The sequence below is a fragment of the Periplaneta americana genome, chromosome 13 (assembly GCF_040183065.1).
Source record: "Periplaneta americana isolate PAMFEO1 chromosome 13, P.americana_PAMFEO1_priV1, whole genome shotgun sequence".
NCBI lineage: Eukaryota > Metazoa > Arthropoda > Insecta > Blattodea > Blattidae > Periplaneta > Periplaneta americana.
In genome coordinates, this window is record NC_091129.1 from 70,430,667 (window position 1) to 70,456,646 (window position 25,980).

A 25,980-nucleotide genomic window follows, 5' to 3' on the forward strand; every position below is an offset into this window, starting at 1 on the left:
TAATGTGAAGAGCTCGTCAGATGAAGTGGCTGTATTTTATACTTACGATTCTTATTATTAAAAGTAAATAAACATGATACTGTGAAATGGAAGAAGAAAGAGTGAAAAACTGAAAAAGATAGGAAGAAACTACGAAGTGAAGGGAAAGAATATCGTCGAAAGGATAACTTTGTGCTTACAGCTAAACAGCCCCCACCCTCATACATGAGATAGGTATGAATATTTATTCGGGATATTTTACGTAATTTAGCAGATTATGAATTTTTCAGCGTAACTTAGTATAAAGTTCTACAATTTTTTTTGTCTACCGGAAATAAAAAAATCATATTAACGAAAATAGTATAGACTATTGTTTGATTTTGTAGTTAGGATGGATCATTGGGATATAATTTTTCACTTAATTATTAAGTACCTATATTTCTTACTTAAATTTTTTATTCGTAATATGCTAATTTCTTATTTTTTCCAGTACTCTTTTCTTTTATATTTTACCGTCGTGATTTTGCCCAGATTGAGAGACGGAAGAGACTGTGTGTGAAGTCCGAGCGGATTTAGTTCGCATTATCGTTTAAGACACAAACACGTCTTTCACAGTGACTCTTATGCAAGATCTTTTATTTTATTTTAAGTAAGCTGCTGAAAAATACCTTAACACCACTAACGTGCACATTTCACAATAAGCCTCAGGCTGCAGTGCAAGCCTTCGTGTCCCTCCACCGTACAAGAGAGAAAAAAAGTACACATTTGGAAAGCACACTGAATTATCTACACAGCTGAACGATTAAAACAGAGTTGCAGAACTGGGGAAGAAAGGTGTGGAAACCTGGGAAAAGAGTTCGTTCCCCCATCCACAAGGCCGGAGCCTTCAATGACATTTCTGTGATGTTTGGCAAATACACTTGCCGTACAATGACGCGAGAGTTGCAGGAAAGGGATGAGTTACGGTTCCGGTTTTATGACGTGTCCTTCAATTGTAGTACAGTTTTGCATCCCTGGATTAGGGGTACGCCAAATTCCGTCAACTTTGAATGATATTGAAGAATTCAAGGAAATCCACATCTTAAAGAAGAAAGTAAAACCAACTGATCTTCAACAGATACAGCGGAAATCACTTTGTCTGAAGACATGAGACGAGACGTAACTAAAATACAAGTAATCTGCTATCAGATAGGAGAAAATAAACTCTTCGTGGTAGACCTAGTGAAGTAAAGTTAAAAATCATATCGTGTCGCTTGTAGTTAATGCTACTGGATATGTTGTATCCTTTTGTATTAAAAAATTATTATTACAGGACGATAGAGGCGATTGGGAGAACACAGGTTTTGAAGAAAGACAAGAATATGGCGAGTTTCATACTTTGTTCGAAAGACTGATAGAGAAACCACTTAAATTTTGTCTGTAGGCTATTTTAGAATGGGACTTGAAATAATTTTCTCATTATCAAACATTTCACTAAAGAAACGAAAACAAGACGGTGATGAGAGCGCTGTGCTTAGATCAAATTACACTACAGACTAGTGTACACGACCGGAAAAAACAAAATGATTTGATTTTCACCGTTAGTCTGATAAAACATGTCCGTGCACGCCAGTGCAGCATGGCACTACTGTGACCGTCTCCAGAAATTGAATTGAATTGAAAGAGGAGAAATGGGAGGAGAAATTTAAAAGGTACGCATAAAGGGTCTTCGCATAGAGTTTTTCTCACTCCGGGTTACGCTGCTTCACTGAAGAAGCTCTCCACTTTGCATTTGTTTTTATTTTATTTTATTTTATTTTATTTTATGTATGTAGGTTATTTTACGACGCTTTATCAACAACTTAGGTTATTTAGCATCTGAATGAGATGAAGGTGATAATGCCGGTGAAATGAGTCCGGGGTCCAGCACCGAAAGTTACCCAGCAATTGCTCATATTGGGTTGAGGGAAAACTCCGGAAAAAACCTCAACCTGGTAACCTGCCCCGACCGGGAATCGAACCCGGGCCACCTGGTTTCGCGGCCAGACGCGCTGACCGTTACTCCACAGGTGTCGACCGCATTTGTTTGTTATACTATAATCGGTAGCGGTGTTGCCAACTTTAGTGACAACTCGCTAGATCTAGCGATTTAGAGGAGGTGTCTAACGATAAAAATTACGAAATAGCGACCACGACTTTTCTGGAGTTTTTATTAATCATTTGTCGACAAATTTAGCGATTTTTGCGTTTTTCATTTTTATGTATTTAATAAGATTTGTTTGGAAACATGTTTAATCTGACAATATTTTGACATTTTTAATATTATTATAGAGAAAATATTTTCCTTCGTACAATTTCAAAACTTCATAAGAACAATCCTGCACAGCGTATCATGTCGTCTTGGGTAATCCCCTGCATTATCTTTCTTTTTGCGAATTCTTGGCGCTGGTAAAAGGTGCAATATACATTTTTTGATTGAGATGTACCAGTACAAATATTGTGCCGGGTAACTGTAGTAATTTTCTATGTTCGTAATGGCCGTACTTCCTCTTTCCTATTCGAATACTGAAGTAGAACGCCTGTTCAGCCAGTCTAGTGAAACCAAACTACACAACAGAATTCATATCAAAACAGCTAGTGCTGTACCTCACGCCAAGAACACCTTGAGTATTTCGGAGAAAACGAGTTACAAATACCAAATTTCCTGAAAGTGTTCTTCGGAAAACTGGAAATACTGATGCGTAAATATACTTTCCACTTTCGGCCTATATTAATCCTGTCTTCCACGTCAGCAACTACAGTAGGAGAGGAGGATATGGGTGATTTATATAAAAGTTACGATATATTTGTACTATTGTTATTCTTACCAGTTTCTTTTTACACGCTTTTTTTTACTTGTAAATTGAATTTCGCGACATTTATATATATATATATATATATATTTATTTATTTATTTATTTATTTATTTACTTGTTTGTTTATTTATTTATTTATTCATTCATTCATTCATTCATTCATTCATTCATTCATTCATTCATTCATTCATTCATTCATTCATTCATTTATATATTTATTTATTTAAATATACAGAATACAGAATATAATTACAACTATAGAAATAGAAATAAAACAATACAATCAATATAAAAAAGGAGATACAGTAATATTAACAAAATTTGAGGACCGAATGAGCAGATATGTCATATTTGACATCTTATTTGGCGACTTTGAGATGACGATTGTTGGCAAAACTGGTTGGCAGTGCATTTCAGTGTAAAAACATCGGCCGAATTCGGATGCAGTGTGACCACAGCCTAATCCAAAGCTGAGTTCGGGCACGCATTCGATTCTTACTTGGCCTGATTAAATTACTTAGGTTTGTTCCGAGTTTCGCCCCTGCTGTAAAGCGAATGTAAGGTAGTTCATAGCGAATTCTCGACTTCATTTAGCCAAATACCAAATAGTTGATACACTTTCAATAATAATAAAAATAATAATAATAATAATAATAATAATAATAATAATAATAATAATAATAATAATAATAGTCTGTAAACAAAAATGTGTCAACTTTCAGTCATTTTTTACTTGTTCTTAAGGTCTGGGTCGTGACCTTACAGAGTGGGAATGATACTTCACAGTATTAATGAAATGATGGTAATTTTGAAGGGAAATGGGATAACACCAAGAAAAACTCCTCGCGCCCGCTTTGTCCACCACAAATTCCTCCATGACAGACAGGAATCGAGCCCTGGTCGCCACGGTGGAAGGCAGAGAAGCTGATCACTCAGCCGCAGCGTCGTTAAATAACCGGAAAAAATAAATAAAAGAAGAACGGAATACAACTCTGATGAGATCCATAAAACCTGCCTGCGGCCTCTGCAGATAGGCAATATTGTCTGTGCAATATTGCGGATTATTTATTTAACATCAGAGGCGATTCGGTATTTATACGGCGATAATGGGGCAATAATAGTATGAGATTCTAGAGAAGGCCGGAGTACTAAGAAATCATGTTCTCATAACTGCTTCTTCTACCATTAAAATTTTCCTTATGATGAAGGATGGATAGAACAGAGAAAAATTCTCTCCGCCACCGGCACTTGAACCCGGGTTTTCAGCTTTACGTGCTGACGCTTTATTCACTAATCCACACCGGATTCCACTTCCGATGCCAGATCGAATCCCCTCAGTTTAAGTTCTACCTCTCAGTTTTCCCTTTGGTGGCCTACCCTCATGTACTGTGTCACAGAATATGTGACAGTGGCACAATGTCCAACGCACTAGCTATGTTCAGAGGTGCACTCATTACGAGTGACTAAGTGGCCGAGATCCGACGCGATGAGCGCCGTCTTGAATCACTAAGTGATTACTTACGCATATCATATTATTATAAAGTACCGAAATACATATGATATTACCGTGCAGGAATTCTGCGTTATCATTTGATGAAAGATGGATAGAACAGAGAAAAATTCTCTCCGGCACCGGGAGTCGAACCCGGGTATTCAGCTCTGCGTGCTGACACTTTATCCAGTAAACTACATTACCCATCTATCCATCCATCATATGATAACGCAGAATTCCTGCGCGGAAATATCAGATGTACTTCGGTACATCATAATAATATGATATGCTTAAGTAATCACTTAGTGAAGCAAGACGGCTATCATCCCGTCGGATATCTGCCACTTAATCACTCGTAATGTGTGCACCTCTGTACATAGTGCGTTGGACATTGTGCCGCTGTCACATAATTATTCTGTGACACAGTACATGAGGGTAGGCCACCAAAGGGGAAACAGAGAGGTAGAACTTAAACTGAGGGGTTTCGATCCGGCATCGGAACTGAAAACCGGTGCGGCTTAGTGGATAAAGCGTCAGCACGTAGAGCTGAAAACCCGGGTTCGAGTCCTGGTGCCGGAGAGAATTTTTATCTGTTCTATCTATCCTTCATCATATGATAACGCAGAATTCCTGCACGAAAATAACATTATGTAGGCCTACTTCGGTATATCATAATAATAAGATTTCCCTTGATGGAATCTCGATCTCATTTTGTGAGAAATACTTCATTTACTCAACTAGAGCCAGCTAAAACAGTTATTTCTTTCAAGAAATGGCAGTATGGTCTTAGATAAGAACATTCAGTATTGTAATTCTGTACATTGTAACAACAGTTACGGAATCGAATTGAATTTGTACGGAAACAAAACGCTAATACTGTACGTATTAGGCTAAACCGTAGCTTTTTTCACGTGAGACATCTAGGTTCGTAAGTTCAGATATAATTTATAGCGAATTAAGAGATTGGGTAGCATTTCTTTAGTTTTTTTAAGACATAAGCAAATAAACAGTTTTCTGACGTAGGCTTTCGTGGCTGCTGTTCATGGTTGTGAGTTTCCGGTCTTGTGCCGCGTTGTCTCAGTTGCCAGAGCTAACGTTTTCGACCACAGCAGGATGGTCGAAGCAACATAGACAACGCGGCACAAACTCGGAAACTCACAATCCAAATAAACAGTTTATATAGATTAAAGTGCAGAAAATATTACGTATTATTTTTACTTGATGAAGTCGGCCTGGTTTAGCGCAGTTGGTATAGCGCTGGCCTTCTATGCCCGAGGTTGTGGGTTCGATCCCGGGCCAGGTTGTTGGCATTTAAGTGTGCTTAAATGCGACAGGCTCATGTCAGTAGATTTATTGGCATGTAAAAGAACTCCTGCAGGACAAAATTCCGGGACACAGGCAACGCTGATATAACGTCGGCAGTTGCGAGCGTCGTTAAATAAAACATAACATTATATAACATTTACTTGAAGTAGGCTACTTCTTTCCTCTTGTCATTATTATGTAATTTTATCACATTTTCACGATCTGATGTATCATACACACATTAATATGGCATATAATGAAGATACATTCGTGCACAGTATGATTTGGTGAAAAGAAAAGTGCTTATCATATTTAATTACCAAACATTCAGATTTTCTATTTCAGAAAATGAACTAGAAACTATCTACAGCAGTCAGTAAAAGGAACTGAATTTTCAGAAGTCTGAGTGGAAGTGTAACAATAATGGGATTTTTGGAGCATCAAACGTTTTAGGATTTGATTGGAAATCTAATTTCGTTTCTTCAGTGTCACCATTGAGTGGTTATTGGTTACTAAGCTTCCCATTCTATTCTATTAGTACTCCCTGCAGCGGAGAGGCACGGTCTGGGCACCGCCCTAGCATGCAGGCCGCTTAGGTGGGCCCATTTTACTACTCGGAATGGAATGGTGTGCATGCCCTAAGGCCCCCCGCGCTGTGTCATTCGCCGTCGATTCGATTCACTTCCGTGCGAGAGAGCGGTCGCATCTGCCCACTAAACACGCGCGCTACGACCGGTCATAATGTCGAAAAGTTACGTATGCCGCGCACTGTATATACATAGGTTCACAGTTATTTACCATAGGATTACTATTTATGTTCACTTTACAGAAATGTTACATTTCAAGAAACTATGTTATTTAATTACAATGTGCGCTTCGGATACAGAACAATAATGCATTAATTCTGAAAGTCACGTCCGTGACATTATCTCTATAAGCCGTATTATAACATCATGGAGGTGGGGACGATAACTAGAGCTCGTTGTGATCAACGATAGAAATAGGAGTGATCAAGATAAAGCATGTTTTGGCCATAAATGAACAGATTATTCTGTAGATGCAAGTCTAACTTGTAGTACAAAGGGACTTTCCGTCGGAGGAATCCCATAGGATTGCTCTCTGGGGAAATGACATTGCAGCAGTTTCTCTTTGCTCACTGCATCGGTAATAGGGTTGGGTCGAAGCCATCGTGATGTACTCTAGACTGCATATTCAGTATGTAAACATTCTATAACATTACTTAGTTGAGCCACCGTAGTGAAAACCATCTGAAGCATAAGTAGTTTTAAAGTCTTTTCTTCCATTCAAGTGATATAATAGTTCTTTATTCTATGTTACATACAATAAAATTTTTTCTTACCAATTTATCGTGCGAGAAGACCGCTCAATAGCTCACTGTTCGTTGTGATAGTGTACAAATATCGAGACATACCTGGTGATTCGGTAATAGCGTGTAGAAATTGAACAGGAAGTAGAGGATGCTCCACTGAACATTTTGAGATAGAGAAATTTTGGGTCTGCGAAGCTACATTGAGGTGTATTGCTCCATCATAATTTACGAACTGTGGTTAACTCTTCGATTAGTATAATTTTTTTTTATTTTAGTAGGTTATTTTACGATCCTTTATCACATCTTAGGTTATATAGCGTCTGAATGAGATGAATATGCTAATGCCGGTGAAATGAGTCCAGCACCGACAGTTACCCAGCATTTGCTCATATTGGGTTGAGGGGAAACCCCCGGAAAAAACTTCAACCAGGTAACTTGCCCCAACCGGGAATCGAACCCGAGCCACTAGGTTTCCCGGCCAGACGCGCTAACCGTTACTCCACAGGCGTGGACAAATTGGTATAAAGGGGCTGTCATTGACTTATATCATATATTGTAATGTGATAAAGTAAATAAGATAGAAAGAATCACATTATGGACGATAGGTCGACAAACAAAGCATGCTGGATTGCTTACATGTAACAAATAATAAATGTCAATATTAAGAGAAATTACTAAATGTAAATAATAAGTGTAAACATTGAATGTAAATACTAAATGTAAATAATAAACAAGTTATAAATAATAATATGGAAAACAGTAAGCGATAGCGATAGGCATGTTTTAAGTCCAAATTACCTCGCAAACCCTAAATCACCTCGCTAACCCTAAGTTCCCTATCTCAAAATAATCTGTAGAGCATCCTCTATTTCTTGTTAAATCTTTGCGGGCTCTTACCACAGTTTAGTATATACCGTCACGAAGGTCAATACGTAGTAAATATGCATCCATAGATAGTTGCTAACCACTAGAATCGCTGCTATCGCCTCATTGCAGACAATGCGAAATAGTACCGGCACAGTCTATTGTTCCTAGCACCCTCACAACTCAAGCTTCGCGACTGTATATACTAGACTGTGCTTTTACTGAATCATCTTGTATATTGCGGCCAAGGGACGAGTCGTATCGGAAGCAGGTCGCTGCGTAGGTTTATTATCATCAGTTCGTGATTAAATTATAGACTACCAACTTTCATTCTTAATGCGCAATTAGCTAACGACTTCCGCTCTCCCGCAATGACAAAATCTTCAGGATTTAAAGGTGATCACATAACTTTCGTATTTACCTAGATCATATATGTAACAGATAGGTCATCGCTATGTTAAAATCGTTTGCACTTTGAAGAGAACAACCGCCAGGATCGCCACCCGTCTGCCGTAAACGAACACGAAATGGCAGTACACTCCCTAATTCAACTCAAATGGGAATTATGACGTGACTCCTTATGTAACAACTAGATGGCAGGGTAGTAAACCTGACAAAAGTTGTCAACGTCAAAGCCTATAAGGCCGACCTATCTGGGGTATATATGATCTAGGGTATTTAATACGAAAAGAGAAAAAATTCAGGCAGAAAAAATGCAATTTCTCAGAGCAGTAAAAGGAAACACTTTATTAGATGAAATTAAAAATTAAATTGTGTAATAAATGTGTAGTGTAGTGTTTTTTATTATATATGTGTTGTAATATAAATACTACTAAACAATATTTTAACTGAAGATACTACATGCAGTATTGATGTTCGGCTGAAGAAGATTCAGGGTCAAAATATTAAAGTGAAGAAGACACAACTTCATTTAGAGAGTGGGTATTGTCAAAATTTGTGTGATAATCGCCATAGGTTTTGTGTAGTAGGAATGAAACTAAATATCGTACACCTTTTATAGACATTGTACGGCAACACTGGTACAGTATACATAGATGCTCAACGCCAGTGTCTAACCAGTTAACGGACACCACTTCTCTTCGCCATTGTATTTACTGTTTGCAAGGACAAAGTCAGTTAATTAAGCTGTACAATGTACATCAATAAATACAGCACACTTCACAGAGTAAAAATCATTACTGCCTCATGGAGTTCAATTAACAGATTAATTTAAATGTGGTGTAACATAAAAGATCAAGAATTCGTAATGCAAACTCGATGCGGAAGGAAGATAGGAAGGAAGAAAAGGGGATACAAGAAAAATTTAAGTATAACTTTATAGAGTAAGAAAGTCACTGTTATTTCAAAATATTGTCGATGTTTGAAGAACTTAAGACGCGTCGCTGATATTGCATTGCATGAAGGCTGGATCTGATGTTCAAGCTGTTAGTCCTGGTTATATTTTTAATTTTTTTTTGTGCAATGACAGAGTCTTTAACTTGCCATTATTCGTCCCGATTCTATGAATGTGGCTCATAGATGTGTCTACAGCCAAGAAGCTTATATCACTTTGTTCGTCAAAGACTAGCCAGGATGCACCAGGCGGTGGTTTACATTACACTCATGAAGATGATGATGATGATGATGATGATTATTATTATTATTATTATTATTATTATTATGAAGGTGAATTATTGGGATGTCACAGATGAACCGGCGTACGTGGAGGAACCCCTCTGTTGTCTGAAACACGGGCTTGCCCAACACAAGTTATAAATATTTAGGATGGATCAAACGGAATTTATACCCGAGACCCCTGGCTTATAAGCCCAGCACGCTAGCATTCAGCCATCATAGCGGTGTTATTTTACAAATGAGGGGCTCGAGCGTAAAACATGGTAACTGACATTTTGGGCGAAAGTAAGATATGTAGCGTATCATATGGTATCTTACATTCTGCTTCTAATGCAGTAGTTAATTTTCAACCTCCCAACAGATGGCAGGAGTATACATATTTTACTTTTTTTGTAACTATAAAAACTGTTGCATGTATAAAATGTTACCTACCTACCTACCTAATAACTTCAAAACACTAAAACGTCACTGACCATGTTTTACTCTCGAACCCCTCAAATATAAGATGTATTAATAGTACATTATGCAACGAGCCTATATTGGTAGCAATTAAGACGCAAGCATGTTTGTTTATGAAACGAGCGCGAGCGAGTTTCATAATTTTCATACGAGCGTCTTAATTACCATTATAGGCAAGTTTCATACGACTTTTTATGCTCGACCATATTTCTAACTTGAAATTATTCAAAAGTAGGTCATGTTATGGTTATGTGAGTAGCGAACTGACCTGAATTGTGCGCAGACGCGAAAGTATTGATTTTTTCCGAGGCACGAATGTCATTGATCTTGATATAATCTAGAGAATAAGATGAACATTAGTCTTGATATAACCTGGAAATTGATTTAGAATTGAAAAACGAGATGACAAATTGAATTTATTTGAATATTATTTACAATTAACGTTAATTATTATAGTAACAGAACATAAACTTCTGCGACAGTATTGGATTTCCAGCCTCCGCGACTTTTCGCTAATTGTCTTTCGATTGCATATCCGAGAATAATCGATACTTGCGGTTTTATAATGGTACAAAGATGATTTGTCATTGGCTGAACACCTGAACTTTAATGAACAGGTGTACTTTAATGAGATGCATTAAAGGGCTACTACCAGGTGTATAATTGCTACATTTCGGCATGGTCTAGCATAAAAGAATTTATGATAGATAGAGATAGTGAGTGAGTGAGTGAGTGAGTGAGTGAGTGAGTGAGTGAGTGAGTGAGTGAGTGAGTGAGTGAGTGTTTGTTCCTAATCAACGTATTTATTATGAATAGCCGGGAAATTTTCCAAAACTCCCGAAGGACCAGTCCGATCTTTAATGTTTGCTGTGATGTATGACAAAAGATTCAGGAATGTACGGTCCGATGATCTATCGCGAGTACATTCATTAATGGAAACTTCTTCTTTCATCAAATACAAACACAGCTCTGTGTTGACCAAAATTCTCGAAGCAAAAGCCATCGGCATGGAATCGTTTTGAACCATTCATGCCGTCTATTTCATAATATGAAACGTTTTTAATTTAGCAATCATTCCCCGTTGAACTGACGGACTGGCAGACAAAGACAGTATGTCGACAACGATTTTTCGCTATCAGAAACATTGACAGCGTAAAAATTTCGATATCCTCTTTGTCGAGCAGCACAGTGCTCTTTGTTTATATTTCGTATAATTAAAAAGGCAGGAATTGAGATGGAGTTTCACAGAAGAACGGGCTTACTTGTGTATTGAATTGAAACATGATTATGACAAAGAAAATCCAGAACAATATCAAGTTTAAGATTAATTTTTAAGAATAACAAAGGATTGTGTAACATTATATTTTATAAAAATGCGTACATCAGAATTAAATTAAAGATACACCAATTAACCGGTAAAACGCAAAAAATACGTAAATAATTTAACAGAGCATGTATAAGTAGAATAGAGAAAGCAAATTAGTATAGAACTGCAGACACTAGACAAACAGAAAGACTGAAATACATACAAGAAATATCATGAATTCGAAAAGACTCTTCGCCTAATGAATTCTAATGTTACACTTTTTAGGTATTTTCCAAAATCCGTTTGTCTTGATCTCTTAACGAATTTTTTAGAGTTTCTCACAAAAGTAATTGTGAAGTTTGGGAGTGAATAGACGAAAGCTATGTATGAAGTCCGTGGTGTTAAGAAACATATAAGCTAATTAAATGTTTTTCATATAAATGTAACAATATTTGTTGGAGTGTTAATATAATTACATTATTTCATTTCTCTATGTTATTTATGTGGTACTAAATTCAACTTCAACAAAGCGAATAATATAATTTTGAAGCTAAGTCATGTTCAGTAGATGGAATAATAATGATAACCACTCATATTAAACATGGTGGAAATAATATAATTGTGCAAATTGAAGGAGGCAATAGATTATATTGAATAGAATACAGAATACAATAGAATAAAATAAATAAAAAATCTATGGTATTGTAATTAATTGCTGTTTAGTCTGTTTAGTTTGACAACAGTGCATCGCCTGCTCACCTACGAATACACACACGAATTCGGTCTGAAAAGTACCGTTCTGTCTCTTAGTCGCTGCAGTAGAGTTGCCAGATTTTCTAATCGCAAGACATAGTGTAATTGTATTACGTGTTTTTTTTTCTCTTGTACGTGATCCGAAAGCTTACACTGCAACCTGAGGCTTGTTGTGATTACCACTCCTTTTCTGCAAAAGACTGGAAGCTTAGGAGTGACGAAGCTACTTTTCAATGACACGGCCTACGAAGTCGAACGGCAGTGCTCTTGTACAAATACAGCACGCCGCACTGTGAACTTAACCCGGGCTATGGTATGGATGTTGATGATATGTGAATTAATGATGGCGAAATGAATCCGAAGTCCAACGCCGAAAATTACCCAGTAATTCTGCTTCAATTTGTTGACGGGAAAACCCCGGAAAAAAACCCGAACCAGGTAACGTCCCAACCAGGAATATTAGGCCTACGTGTTAATATTTTTATTTAATTTGCAAGAAAACCGCCCATTTTATTTAAGGATTGGAGAGGGATGAATCATTCCTTATCAGTTTATCAGTTTCTCTAATGATAAGAGTAAAAATCAGTATTGTATATATAGAATTTATCAAGTAAAACAGTGTCAAATTTATGGGATATTTTTCTGAGAATTTTTATGGACCTCAATTAAAAAGGCATAATTCTTTACTGACGTTAAGTAATAGGGATTGTCATCATTATCATCATCTTCATCATCTGCCTATCGACTAATAGGTAGACTTCGAAATTCAGGCCCCAGTCGGACATACAGGTCAACTGTTAAAAGTATTGGGCGGAGGTGGGAGGAACAGCCGAGGGTTTGTTTACTTTTTCCATCTATCGAAACTATCCAGTGCGCTGTCTGTCTAGGTGTGGTTGGAGGTTTCGTACGTCCTAGCATTGAAGCTGGAAGAGTTGGGAGAACGTGAAGTCATTGGGATGTCGAAAATGAAATGCAACAATTTTTTAAAATATACGTTATTAATTTTATTCCACGAAAAAATACTTACAATAATAATAATAATAATAATAATAATAATAATAATAATAATAATAATAATAATACTAAATGTACTATGTGGACAGAGGAATACCTTGTCAGTTGCTTTGTAAACACCGTTCTATCCTCCATGCACATATTACTCGTTGCACGAATGATTGCCGATTTCCAGAGAGGCTTTGGCGCTGCGTCTTGCGATACGATCCATCTCCTACGCAATGTTTATGCTTTAGTTCGCCTATTGGCCGCCGGCAATCATTCATGTACCGAGTATAACTTAAGACAGCGGTCGGCATTTCATGCTGCAAGCCGCATCTTACGTCATACTTATGCAGGGGCAGTTCATTAATGCATCCCTCCTCACGCACTCATTCCACGTAGGACAGGCAGAGTAGATACGTAACTGGCGATCAGCATATCTGTTTCCAAACTATTAAACGTAAAAAGTGCAGCAAAACAAATATTTGTAGAAGAATGGGAAGAGAAATTCTTTTGTTGTGCATAGGAAGAAAATGTAACATGTTTGTTATGTTCTAAACTACTTAAAGGGTTTCATATTGCCACCATAAAGTGACTATACAAAACTTCAGTGTCACGTATACTTTGCCATAATATTGATACTGATTAAGAAAAAAACGTTGCCGAATATCAGTTTCTGATATTATAATATTTTGAAACTTTGCAAAGAAGCCTAAATAAGATAAAATTTCTCAGATTTAAAAATGTTTCGAAAATTCACTACAGTTCAAAATATCCACTCCTTAGGTCATTTTGTACTAGGTTTATTTAAGAAGTTACCCAGCACTTCTGCTTCAATTGGTTGAGGGAAAACCTCAGAAAAATCATCAACCAGGTAACTTGTCCCAACCAGGATTTCAACCGGGGTCCGTTCGTTTCATGGTAAAATATGCAAACCGTTACTCCATAGCGGTGCACCCCCTCAAGGGCCTTGCTGTCTAGTGGGATAGCATTTCTTTGATTAATATAATACAGAGTGGAAGGGAGCCTATTACATTAATTCACAGGGTAATAGATGAAATCAATGCAAACAACTTTTGTCAAATAAGTTTTTTGATACGTGCAGTAATTTTTAGAATATGAAATGCAACGTATTGCAACGCTGCAAAGAGTAGGTGTGTTCCTTGAGGTCATTGCTTTGCAGTAGGGGTGAGTGTAACTTCAGTCATCCACTCCGCAAGACTTGTGAGAGAAGAATGTAAATGAAGAGTCCACTGCAAGAATGATGGATGTCACTTTCTTGTCGAAAATGAACCAAGACTGCCAATGCATAGCTTAAGACATATAGAATATACATAGAGAGTTATATGGCATTAACACTGATAATCATTGTCCAGTAATGATCGGAAAATCACAGTTAAGTTTTGAGCGCTAAGCATTTCAAACTTTCAATCGCTTCTCCTGCAAAATGTATTCCAAATGACATCCATCATTCTTGCAGTCGACTCTTCAAATATAACGTCTCGTCAAATACGTTTCGATCAAATTACTGTACATACATAACACTTAGCACATTCCTTAACATTACTATAAACTTAATGTTAAATGAGTTTCGTGGTATTAAATTTGAAGTTAAAGAGGTAATAGCGTCAAAAATATTAAAAACTAAACAATTTGCATAATTAATTCATTGAATACTTCCGTTTTGATCTACAGTAATTTGTTCGAAACGTATCTGATGAGCCGTTTTTGTTTACATTCTCCTCTCGCAAGTTTTGCGGAGTGAATAATTGGCGTTACACTCACCCCCACTCCGGAGCAATGACCTCAAGGAGCACAGCTACTCTTTGCAGCGTTGCAATATGTTACATTTCATATTCTCAAAACTATTGGACGAAAAAGAACTTATTTGACAAAACTTGTTCGCATTGACTTCATCTATTCTGTGAATTACTGTAATAGGTTCTCTTCCACCCTGTATTTTAGACAATCAAAGTACTTATTCTTAGTTCTTCAAATAAATATTTCTTGCTGTATATTATATTATCATTATTCATCTGCATACATTGCTGTGAAACTGAGTTATCAGTCTTCTGCAATAGATATAAAATTGTTTAAAGAAAATTCGGAAATTAAAAAAAATCTTCTCGTTTTAACGAATATGTTTTTTGTTCTAGATACTTCGAAATTTTATCATTTTATCTTACTGTATATAGATCATTATATGATAATACAGGGACATCATTTTATTTTTACTAACATTTCTAATATTAGCCTGGCTATACCTTTGGATCAACGGTTGAGAACAGGAAATACCGTTTGCTACCCCCTTCCACAACTGGAGTTCGATGATACTGGCGTAATATACAAACAAGTCACTTTACTAGATATTGGAGGGAAGAAAAGTAGTTCATCCATTTACGTAAACTAGGAAATATCACACTTTTGAGTTTGATAATTTTCATTAGGTTTTTGTTTAATCAAAATAGAGTGTTGTATTAACAATGAGTGTTTTTACTCACGAACTGAGCTGTATTCATTATGCAGTGTATATTATACTGTCTACAGCACATTATCGTACACTATAGAGAATGAAGTTAAATTGAAAAATAATCATAATAGGCCTAATGGATATTTAAACACATTTTTGAAAATGGTGGCCGTTCATTTCGATACAGGCTTCAGTTCTAATGTGCATATTATCGCACTATAGACTATTGTACCTAATTTCAATTACCAGTTTTGTCCTTCGTACTAGTAACTCATATTGAAATAATTTTATACGCACTCTATAAAAGAGTACCTTGCGTACTGTAAATTCAATCTACACTTCTGCCCGATCCGAAAAGATAAAATTACTCACACACGCTATCTACTGTCCGTCCAAGTGGTATGTCGCAGGGTCGTAGAAAGAGTGTAAATCACGTGACAACTAGTTACTTAACGAGGCCCTTTTATTTAAGCTATTTTAAACAGTTGTATAATATTACGTAGACGTCCAATTCCTAACAGAGGCGAATAGAAGCTCGTGGGGGAAACCGGGATACGACGTAGGCAAATGGACGATAATACCTGTGAGAAAATGATTCTATATTGAAAGCTCTTTCGTCACTGGAAAACACGAACATATTTTTGGAACGTACTGTTTACTATGACCGTAAGGCTACTGTAACTGTATATGCGGTCTTGGATCTGTGTGGAGAACGGTTGGACTTCATTAGTAGAAGGGGTGGGAGTGAAGTACATTAAAAAACTCAGGTACAATAAAAATTGAAGTAAAAATAAAATGATGTCCCTGTACTCCCAGAACACTCTACTAGTTGTCTTGTTGCCCCAGTGATAGAACAGCCTCCGGTTGCGCCAGTTTCCCTTACATACTCGCTATTTATAAATCTGCGTAACCTCGGAAACAGTTTAAACGGTCGTTAAATTTTATTTATAACTTCCGAAAGTAGTATTTATTTATGATAGTTTCGTGAGGAATGTAGGCTACCTCACGTACGGATTGACGTATAAAATTAAGAGCCCCTGCGCTAGATCTAAAAACGACTTTTCTTTATGAAATCCGAGTATGATGGCAAAAAATCTAAGTCTTCTGAGTTCTGTCGACAAAAAATTTGCGAAGATGAAAGTTTGAAAGAACTCATTACTGGTTATCTTTAAGCCTGAGAAATATATGCCGTTATACTACCAGTGTGCTTCGTGCGCCTCTAACTTTAAGTACGTCTCAGAGTTGGGGTGAGTTAACGCAGTGTCTTTCGTTCGTTTGAACTCATGCTTATCATCATGGTAAGTTAGACCTCAGCATTTGGGTGGTTGAAAGTCACTCGTTTGACTTCGAAACACAATTGTCTGCTAAAGAAAAATTTAAAGACATAATTTTCTTTGTTAAAGAAAAATTGCACTATTTCAAATACATTTTATTTTCTGTCTGTAGAAAATACACCTAATATGACATTGAGAAGTATCAACCTTTTTATTTCACTATGTTAATATGATAGTGTATTACTTTTTGTTTTACCTAATTTTTCATTTCATCTATTGTTACAGTGAATAACAAACCACATTTTCAAATTTTCAAATGAGAATGATTACATGTGGCTAGAAAACACGGTCTTACATCTAGAAAAACTTTGTTCCACTTCTGCAGAAACAATGAGGACATATTTCAAATATTTTACATAAGCATTATCCATCTCAAAATCTGTATCATTATTAATAAATTTCCTCATTTGAAATTAAGTCACAAATTTTACACAGAGCTAAATATCCATGATGTTCATCCAGTATTTTTTTTCATCTTGTTTGCTACATTTTTTCCTATTTTGTGTTCCAACTATTTAATTTCGTCACAATATCATTGACTACATGTTATTTTCTGTCTGTAGAAAATAACCTAATATAACATTGACAAGACGTACCAGCGTTGTTATTTCACTATGTTAATATGATAGTGTATTACGCTTTTGTTTTACATAATTTTTCATTTCATATATTGTTGCAGTAAACAACAAACCACATTTTCAAATTTTCAAAGGAGAATGATTACCTTTTGCTAGAAAACACAGCCTCGCATCTAAAGAAACTTCGTTCTACTTCTGCAGAAACAATGAGGGCATATTTGAAATATTTTGCACAAGCATTATTTACCTCAAAATCTGTATCATTATTACAAATTTCCTCATTTGAAATTAAGTCACAAATTTCGTCCTCGGCATCTTGCCATTATTATTCTTTACAAGACGTTGAATGTTGCCTGTTACGAATAGCAGTACTCGGTCGTAATGTAACCGATCAACTAAAGTTCACTGCTGAACGAAACACACTGAAATCCCCCACCCCAACGCAATTACAGTAGAACCTCTATTATCCGTGGTAATGAAAGTGGTGAATTGAACGGTTAATCGAAAAAATCTGATAATTCGTACCGATACCATAAAAGATTTTCATAAATTAAGTGCATAATATATAGGCCTAATTTTCTCCATGGTTTTGTTTGTAACATGCTAGTTAGAAGATCAGAAGTTATCTAATTTAAGTCCGGTTTTAAGGACCAAGGGAACTCCTTGTGATGGTTGTCTACTATATGAATATATAGGAATAGAGGTCTCGTGTTGCAGATTTACATAGGTACTAGTACTTTATACACTTTACTCTCTTTTTTTTTATTATTAAATCGCACACAGCTGTGACGTCAATCTCAAATTCTGATTCGACATGAAATAAAGTTTCTGCTTTCCGAACCTCTAAATTATTTGCGCTTTTTCGTTTCTTTCGACACCCATAGAAGACATTTTACATAATATGAGTTACACAGTACGGCCACTTCGAGAGTAGGACAAGGACTGAATCGTACACGGATTTTACAATTGTGTGAAAGTTCTTGGGATCATCACATTGAAAGCAGGTAATGTCTAATTTACAAGTTGGGAAAAATACCCCCTGCAACTTCATATTTCGTTCTGTAGCAAAAAATGAGAAAGGGAGAGAGAGGGAGAGAGAGAGACAGACAGACAGAGACAGTCGGATAATCCGCCGATCGGTTAATAGGATGTCGGATAATCGGCGTTCTACTGTACGTACCCTACCTAAAATCAGAGGCGCATGAAGCGCAATGTAACAGCATACAATTCTTATCACAATCAAATAAATAATACATAATAGACTGTATAGTGCGGCCAAGGAACGAGCTGTATCGGAAACAGGTTGTTGCTGTAAGTTTGTTATCAGTTTGTGGTTAAATTACAGAAATATCAACTATTATTATTATTATTATTATTATTATTATTATCATCATCATCATCATCATCATACCCTCTACTTAATTTTCATTTCCCACATTTTATCTCTCTTAGGTTGGTAGGTCTGATGTTACATGCGCTCTGCGATTATCAAGAATGTTTTTAGACGTTTGGTTCAATATTTCGTCACTACGTCTGAACACGGATTCATTCATTCATAGTGTTTTGCCACGGGTAGCTCTTTCACTGCAAACTCAGAATTTTCCAATTTTTCCTTTTTTCTGCTTTATCTTAGTCTGTGCATACGATCCGTGTCTCTTAATGTTATCTATAATCTGATATCTTCTTCTGCCCCGAACTTTTCTTCCGTTAAGCATTCCTTCCAGTGAACACGGATTATGCGAGTGTATTTGCTACCTCGTCAGCTTGAAAATGACTTTTTTTACGGAAAATTAGGTTATTTTATTTGTCACTATTTCCGTAACGATTAGAGTCGCATTAATTTACAAAGTAAATTGTTCATAAATATCCCTTCAAAAACTAATAAGTTTCCATTTGAAGAATCATATGGTTAAAAACATAATTCTATAGATAATATAATTAATTTCTGTGAGACAATTAGTTTTAGAGGTAGTCTACATGGTCTCGGATTTTAATTTGTCACTGAATGTTATGTAAAATTGAAGATTGTGATCCCAAAACGCGTTAAGTCCATTTCTGTGAAAGTACTGTACTAGTTTCCTTTTTATCCACAGGCCTACGGACTGAGCGAGTTTTCAAGTGACAGGCACAATAACACAAACTTTTAAACAAATATTGGCGTTTTTTAATCAAAAAAAGAAGTTTAAAATACAATGATAGAGATCTCAAACAAAATCATATACCGGTATGTATAATTTATAAAAATGGTCAAATGGACTAAGGGAGTTTTGGGATCATAGTCTTCAATTAATAAAGACAAACATCATTAATGTCACCGGCGTGGCTCAGTCGGTTAAGGCACTTGCCTGCCGGTCTGAAGTTGCGCTCGGGCGCGGGTTCGATCCCCGCTTGGGCTGATTACCTGGTTGGGTTTTTTCTGAGGTTTTCCCCAACCGTAAGGTGAATGCCAGGTAATCTATGGCGAATCCTCGGCCTCATCTCGCCAAATACCATCAAGCTATCACCAATCTCATCGACGCTAAGTAACGTCGTAGTTGATACAGCGTCGTTAAATAACCAACTAAAAAAACATCATCAATGATTTTTTTAAATAAAGAACTATTTGGTGTTAGGCGTATTTCTCTTAATAAAGAGCACTAACGTGTAGTAAAATTTTAATACTTATCATGTATTATTCCTGGTTGAATCTTCTTGCAGATGCTGAATATGAACAAAATCTGTCCAGGAGAAATCACTAAGCACACAGAGAAGTGGCATCCCAAAACCAGTTTTTCACTTAAACAATGCTGAAAACGTGTTTTTCGGAAAAATCTTTAAGTAAATAATCCCGATTATCCGTCACCCTATTAGCCGATTGATGGATTATCCGTCTGTCTTTTTCTCGCTTTTTTTTGCTACAGAAATATATGAAGTAGCCTACTGTACAGTAGTGGCAAAATAAAACGGACCGATCCTTCTAGCTGATTTCAGAGTCTTGTTCACTTCAGAGCACGATAGACTTTCGCGGTTCGAATCCTTCTTGGGAAGGAAATTTTTTTTTGTTCCTTATTCAAATTTATTCCCAATACTTTTCGACTGCTAGTAAAATTCATGTTCTGGGAATAATAAGTTAAGTAAGTAGTAAAATATCGCTGCAATCGAAAAGTATTAGGAATAAATTTGAATAAGTAACAAAAAAAAGTTTCCTTCCCAAGCAGAATTCGAACAACGAAAGTTTTAGTTACCAGTCTATCATGCTCTGGAGTGAACAGGGCTCTGAAATCAGCTACAATGGTCGGTCCGGTTTTTTTTTTTTTTTCCACTACTGTACATTGTATTAGCATATTATTTTGTTTTTCTAGAGAGTGTTATTACAAGCCTTTTTCCTTACACAGTATGTCTACTGATCGAATTGTGATACTGTATAATTTATACATGAAATATCTTCTACTGGTGTCAAAAGAAATCTTGTTGTGCTAAGTATCGGAAAAAAAGTGTAAATAATTGATTGATTTGGAGGGAAGAGAAACTGTGGCTCATCTGGCAACAAGATATGAGTTTGGAGTGTATAAAGTATGTAAATCTACAACACGAGACCTCTACTATTCATATCTTTCCACAGGCAGCCATTACAAAGAGTTTCTTTGCTCCTTAAAAACCCGTCGTTGACAATGAGATTTAAATTAGTGAACTTGTGATCCACTACCTAGCGTGTTAAATTCAAAGGCCATAGAGGAAATTACCGAAGTGTATTATTCACTAAATTTACGAAAAAATTGTATGGTATAGATTATCCGATTTTTTCGATTAACCGTTCAGCTCACCCCCTTCATTACCACGGATAATAGAGGTTCTACTGTATTTTGATTTATCACAATGAAAGAAAGCAGGAAAGCATTATAAACATTTTTTTTAATTATAGAGAGAGAATTTCATTCAATATTTTCTACAAAATAAATGCACTAACTCTGTATTTAATAAAATGTAACAAGTTCTCCTCTGAGAAAACAGAACGGATTTTAGAAAAGTAAAATTATTCATAAATTTCACATTATCAGTAAGTTAACTACTATAAAATCATAAAAATTTAATAAAAAATTTTTATTGCTTTTATAGATTATGTGACAGCATTTGATAAAGCTGTCAGAAGTAAACTTAAGGAAACCATGACAAAAAATGTATAGGTATGAGACCGGAGTTGCGGGACAGCGATGAAGTCCACACGAAAAGGTAAAGAGTAGCCTATTCAGTGCGGAAAAAGATGTATTCTGCGCCAGTTACGTCCCCTACTGTGAAAAGTACTCCGTTGACTGAGATAGGATAGAGAGATCAAGAATAATTTGTGAATAATCCTGCATTTGTTTTCCATGTCATGTGTACATATTGACACGCTGTTTCTTTTCCGCAGCTGTGTGCTCGCGGTCGTGCAACGCTGGACGCTGTATCAAACCCAACATTTGCCTCTGTGATGGCGGCATCGTTTCCTCCTCCTGCCCACCGACGACGTCGTCGTCCTCCCAACAACAGCGCCCAGGTAAGTTTCTGAAGACTCTTATTCTGCGTGGAATGTTGCTGTTTTGTCGTTTGATATTTAGAACTTACGTTAGAACAAGATGAACACGCTCTTATTATCCGGTATTTAGTTTCTTTCGTGACAATTTTATTGTTAGAATTTCATCTAATATTACCTGTGTGGCTGAGGTATGTTACACCCTTTAAAGCCTTGGTTTTTCTGAACCGACGCATGCGACGTGCGAGGCCCGCCTCGCACAAATCCGGACTACACGAGAGATAGTGAGTAGTTTCTATGGCTGCGACGTACGTAGACCTCGCATCTCGCAGTTATAGAAACCACTCACTATGTCTCGTGTAGTCCGGATTTATGCGAGGCGGGCCTCGCACCTCACATGTCGCATGCGTCGGTTCAGAAAAACCAAGGCTTAACACAATTGGTACAATTCAATATATCATTACAATTGTTACAGTTTTATCTTAAGTCCCATGTTTTGCTAAATGATTTAATGTCATTTAATATAATTTTTGCCATTTTATCTGGCGCCTTTAACTACAATATTAATTGTTATTTTACCTAACATTTCTTTTTCTGTTTGGTTATTTGAAATTTTTCGCCAAAAATTTTTACCAGTTTTATCAAACGTTTCGCCGTCATTAATTCACACATCATCATCATCATCATCATCATCATCATCGTCACCATCATCAGCATCATCATATCCATACCATAGCCCGGATTAAGTTCACGATGCGGCGTGCTGTACTTGTCCAAGAGTGCTGTTATTCGGCTACAAGTATCATTCACAGAACAGGAGTGGTGAGCACAATAGCCTGCAGTTGAAGCCTCCGCGTCCCTCTTTTGTAAAAAAAAAGTTCCTTATTGGCTGCAGGATTAGATGTCTGTCGCCACAATAAATTGTTACCATTCCATAATATGTCATTCTTTTCTGGCAGGCTATTTGACGCCTTTGACCAGAATTTCTAACGTTTTATTTGATTCTGCATTTTTGCTGCAGAATTCGATGCATTTGACCACTTTTTATATCTCTGTATCTGACATCCTTTTACATTGAGAGTTGCGCACTGGTCTTTCATCCGAGCGGCCTCGGTTCGATCCCCAGTATGGTCATAATGGAATTTGTAGTGGACAAAGCAGAGTTACTCCTGTTTCCCTATTTCATGCCAGCCAACACTGCCTCATTGGATCTATCATCTGCAATAGTTAGAAATAGGCTTGAGTGAATAGTACGGGTCTCAGATACTGATATAAAACTTCAGATCTTGAGGCTTCGGATCCTGAAACTTATCAGATACTCGTCTGGAATATGACTTGGCTTTGTCAGGACTGAGACAGGATGACCCTCCTGTCAACATGGGATTCACAAATGCCAAGTAGACCGTCTGTCGGACTGCAACAATTATCGCATATAGGGATCATAATGGGCCATTCTGGGACTAAGTACGAGGATCCATTCCGAGTTCAGTCCTCAAAAAGCCAGTCATATTGGGTGATTTGAAGCCTTGTATCTGCGTATCCTATTTGGCTAAAGGATGTGACTAGCGCTGAAATCCTCTTAAGGTATGCATCGACTCTACAAATGTCAGATTTCTTAAAAAAATGGTAAATAATGTTTTTGTCTCATCTGGAAGCTCATTTCTTCTAGTTTTAAAAAAACATATACTGTAACTTGTACCCATTATCTCAGTAATTTCATTATTATTTCGGCATTTATAATATAAGCGCCACTATACTTTCTATACCTTACTCCATCTTCAGTGTCTGTTTTCTCCTATTTAACACTTTCCGACATTTATTATCCTTTCGACGGACAAAATGTAGACTTCCAATTGCTCAAAGACTTCACTGAGATTCCAAATCAAAGTTTAAACATGTGGCTATGTTGCAAACTGGAATTGTTATTTTCAATCGATTATAATTATTTTATCCCAAAAATATACAAATACACTCCGGTCAAAAATTTGGGACACTTGAATTTTACTTTGTAAATGTATTTAGTAGGTCACCAATATGTTTTAAATGATGATTAATAAGATTATAATCTTACTATACAAAAAAAACTAAATGAACATGACTTCATGACACCAACAATTACCAACAACACTGTGCATAAGCAAAATTTTGTTCAATCTAGATTTTGATGTCATTGTTCGTAATTGTTGGTGGTATGAAGTCATAATCATTTTCGTTTTCAGTCCGTGTTACGTTTATAATCGTATAATTAAATTAATCATCATTTAAAACACATTGGCGACATTAAATACAAAGTAAAATTCAAATGTCCCATTTTTTAGTCCGCCAGTGTATATATAAATACATACATAAGTGTTCTGCCCAAGAGCAGGTCTTTCACTGCAAACCCAGCGTTCTCCAATCTTTCCTACTTTCTGCCTTCCTTTTAGTCTCCGCATATGATCCATATATCTTAATGACGTCTATCATCTGATATATTCTTCTGTCCCGAACTCATCTCCCTTTCACCATTCCTAACAGTGTATCCTTCAGTAGCCTGCAGTTCCTTCTCAGTCAGTGGCCCAACTAATTCCTTTTTCGGTTCCTGACCAGTTTCAGCATTATTCTTTCTTCACCCACTCTTTCCAACACTGCTTTATTTCTACAAATATATACTAAATTATTTATTTATCTTGAACCATTCAAAATATATGCCACATTACAGTATAAGCACTTTAGGAAAAAAAAATATATATATATATATATATATATATTATCATAACGAAAGAAAGCAGTGCATTGGACATATGAAGAGTCCACTGTAAGAATGATGGATGTCATCTGGAATACATTTTGCAGGAGAAGCAATTGAAAGTTTGAAATGTTTAGCGCTCAAAGCTTAACTGAGATTTTCCGATCATTACTGGACAATGACTATCAGTGTTAATGCCATATAACTCTCTATGTATATTCTATATGTCTTAAGCTATGCATTGACAGTCTTGGTTCATTTTCGACAAGAAAGTGACATCCATCATTCTTGCAGTGGACTGTTCATATGTCTCTTCTTAAAGCAACTTTAAGAATTTAAATGACCAAATATTGACCAATTAAGATAAATACAGTTTAAAGAACAAATGGTGTTGATGAAATGTTTGGATCCTTTATCTAATGTTTGAAGTACATTTAAAGTGTTATTAAAGTTGGACAAGATTGGTGAAATCAGCCCTAAGTCCTGAAAATCTTCAGTTAAGTATGACTTGGATATTGCGAAGTCTGTCCACTTTCATAAAAACAGATCGAACTCAGCAGGCAATATCAGCTGTGGGTAGCACAGAGGCGTGTCCTCGCAGCCTCCTGTCGAGATCACTGCTCGGAACAACATGTAGGTCGTGGGTCAGGCATGCCAAGAGCGTTCTCGTAACAATATGAAAGATTTCCGCTCAGCTCGGGTTTTGATTAATTACTCGCAGAGACCTGAACTCTGCCACCGCACCCATCACTTCCTAACCGCTGCACGCCCTGCACCGCACTTCCGCCATCGCGAGCTTTAATTGCCAATGACGGCATGCGATCAGCAAGCGAACTACGCACACTTACTGTGGCAGAGGTTCTCAACCTCAGCTCGCGACCCCAAGTTTCGTCGCGGCAGAGTTCTTGTAGAACTCTTAAGGGAACAGGATAGTTTTTCATATAGTGGAGAACGAGTGAATTTTCCAAATTTTCTTTTGCTTTGAAATAAACTTTGATATGCGAAAAACATACATACATACATACACACATACATACAAACATACATACATACATACATACTTACATACATACATACATACATACATACATACATACATACATACATACATACGTACATACAGTCCACATCTGTGGAGCAACTGTCAACGCGTCTGGCCGCGAAACCAGGTGGCCCGGGTTCGAATCCCGGTCGGGGCAAGTTACCTGGTTGAGGTTTTTTCCGGGGTTTTCCCTCAACCCAATACGAGAGCAAATGCTGGGTAACTATCGGTGTTGGACCCCGGACTCATTTAATTCAGACGCTAAATAACCTAGATGTTGATACAGCGTCGTAAAATAACCCAATAAAATAAGAAATACATACATACATACATACATACATACATACATACATACATACATACATACATACATACATACATACATA

At 36.7% G+C, this 25,980-nt stretch overlaps 1 protein-coding gene across 2 annotated transcripts in view; it reads left to right on the forward strand.

The window, feature by feature from the left end:
• The window catches only part of LOC138712024 (fibrillin-2-like), a 603,403-nt gene that overhangs the window by 413,235 nt on the left and 164,188 nt on the right, over positions 1 to 25,980 (forward strand). For both annotated transcript variants that reach the window (XM_069843407.1, XM_069843408.1), the window contains exon 3: positions 21,723 to 21,848. In XM_069843407.1, coding sequence (XP_069699508.1) covers positions 21,723 to 21,848 — 126 coding nt within the window. The remainder of the gene's footprint in view (positions 1 to 21,722; positions 21,849 to 25,980) is intronic.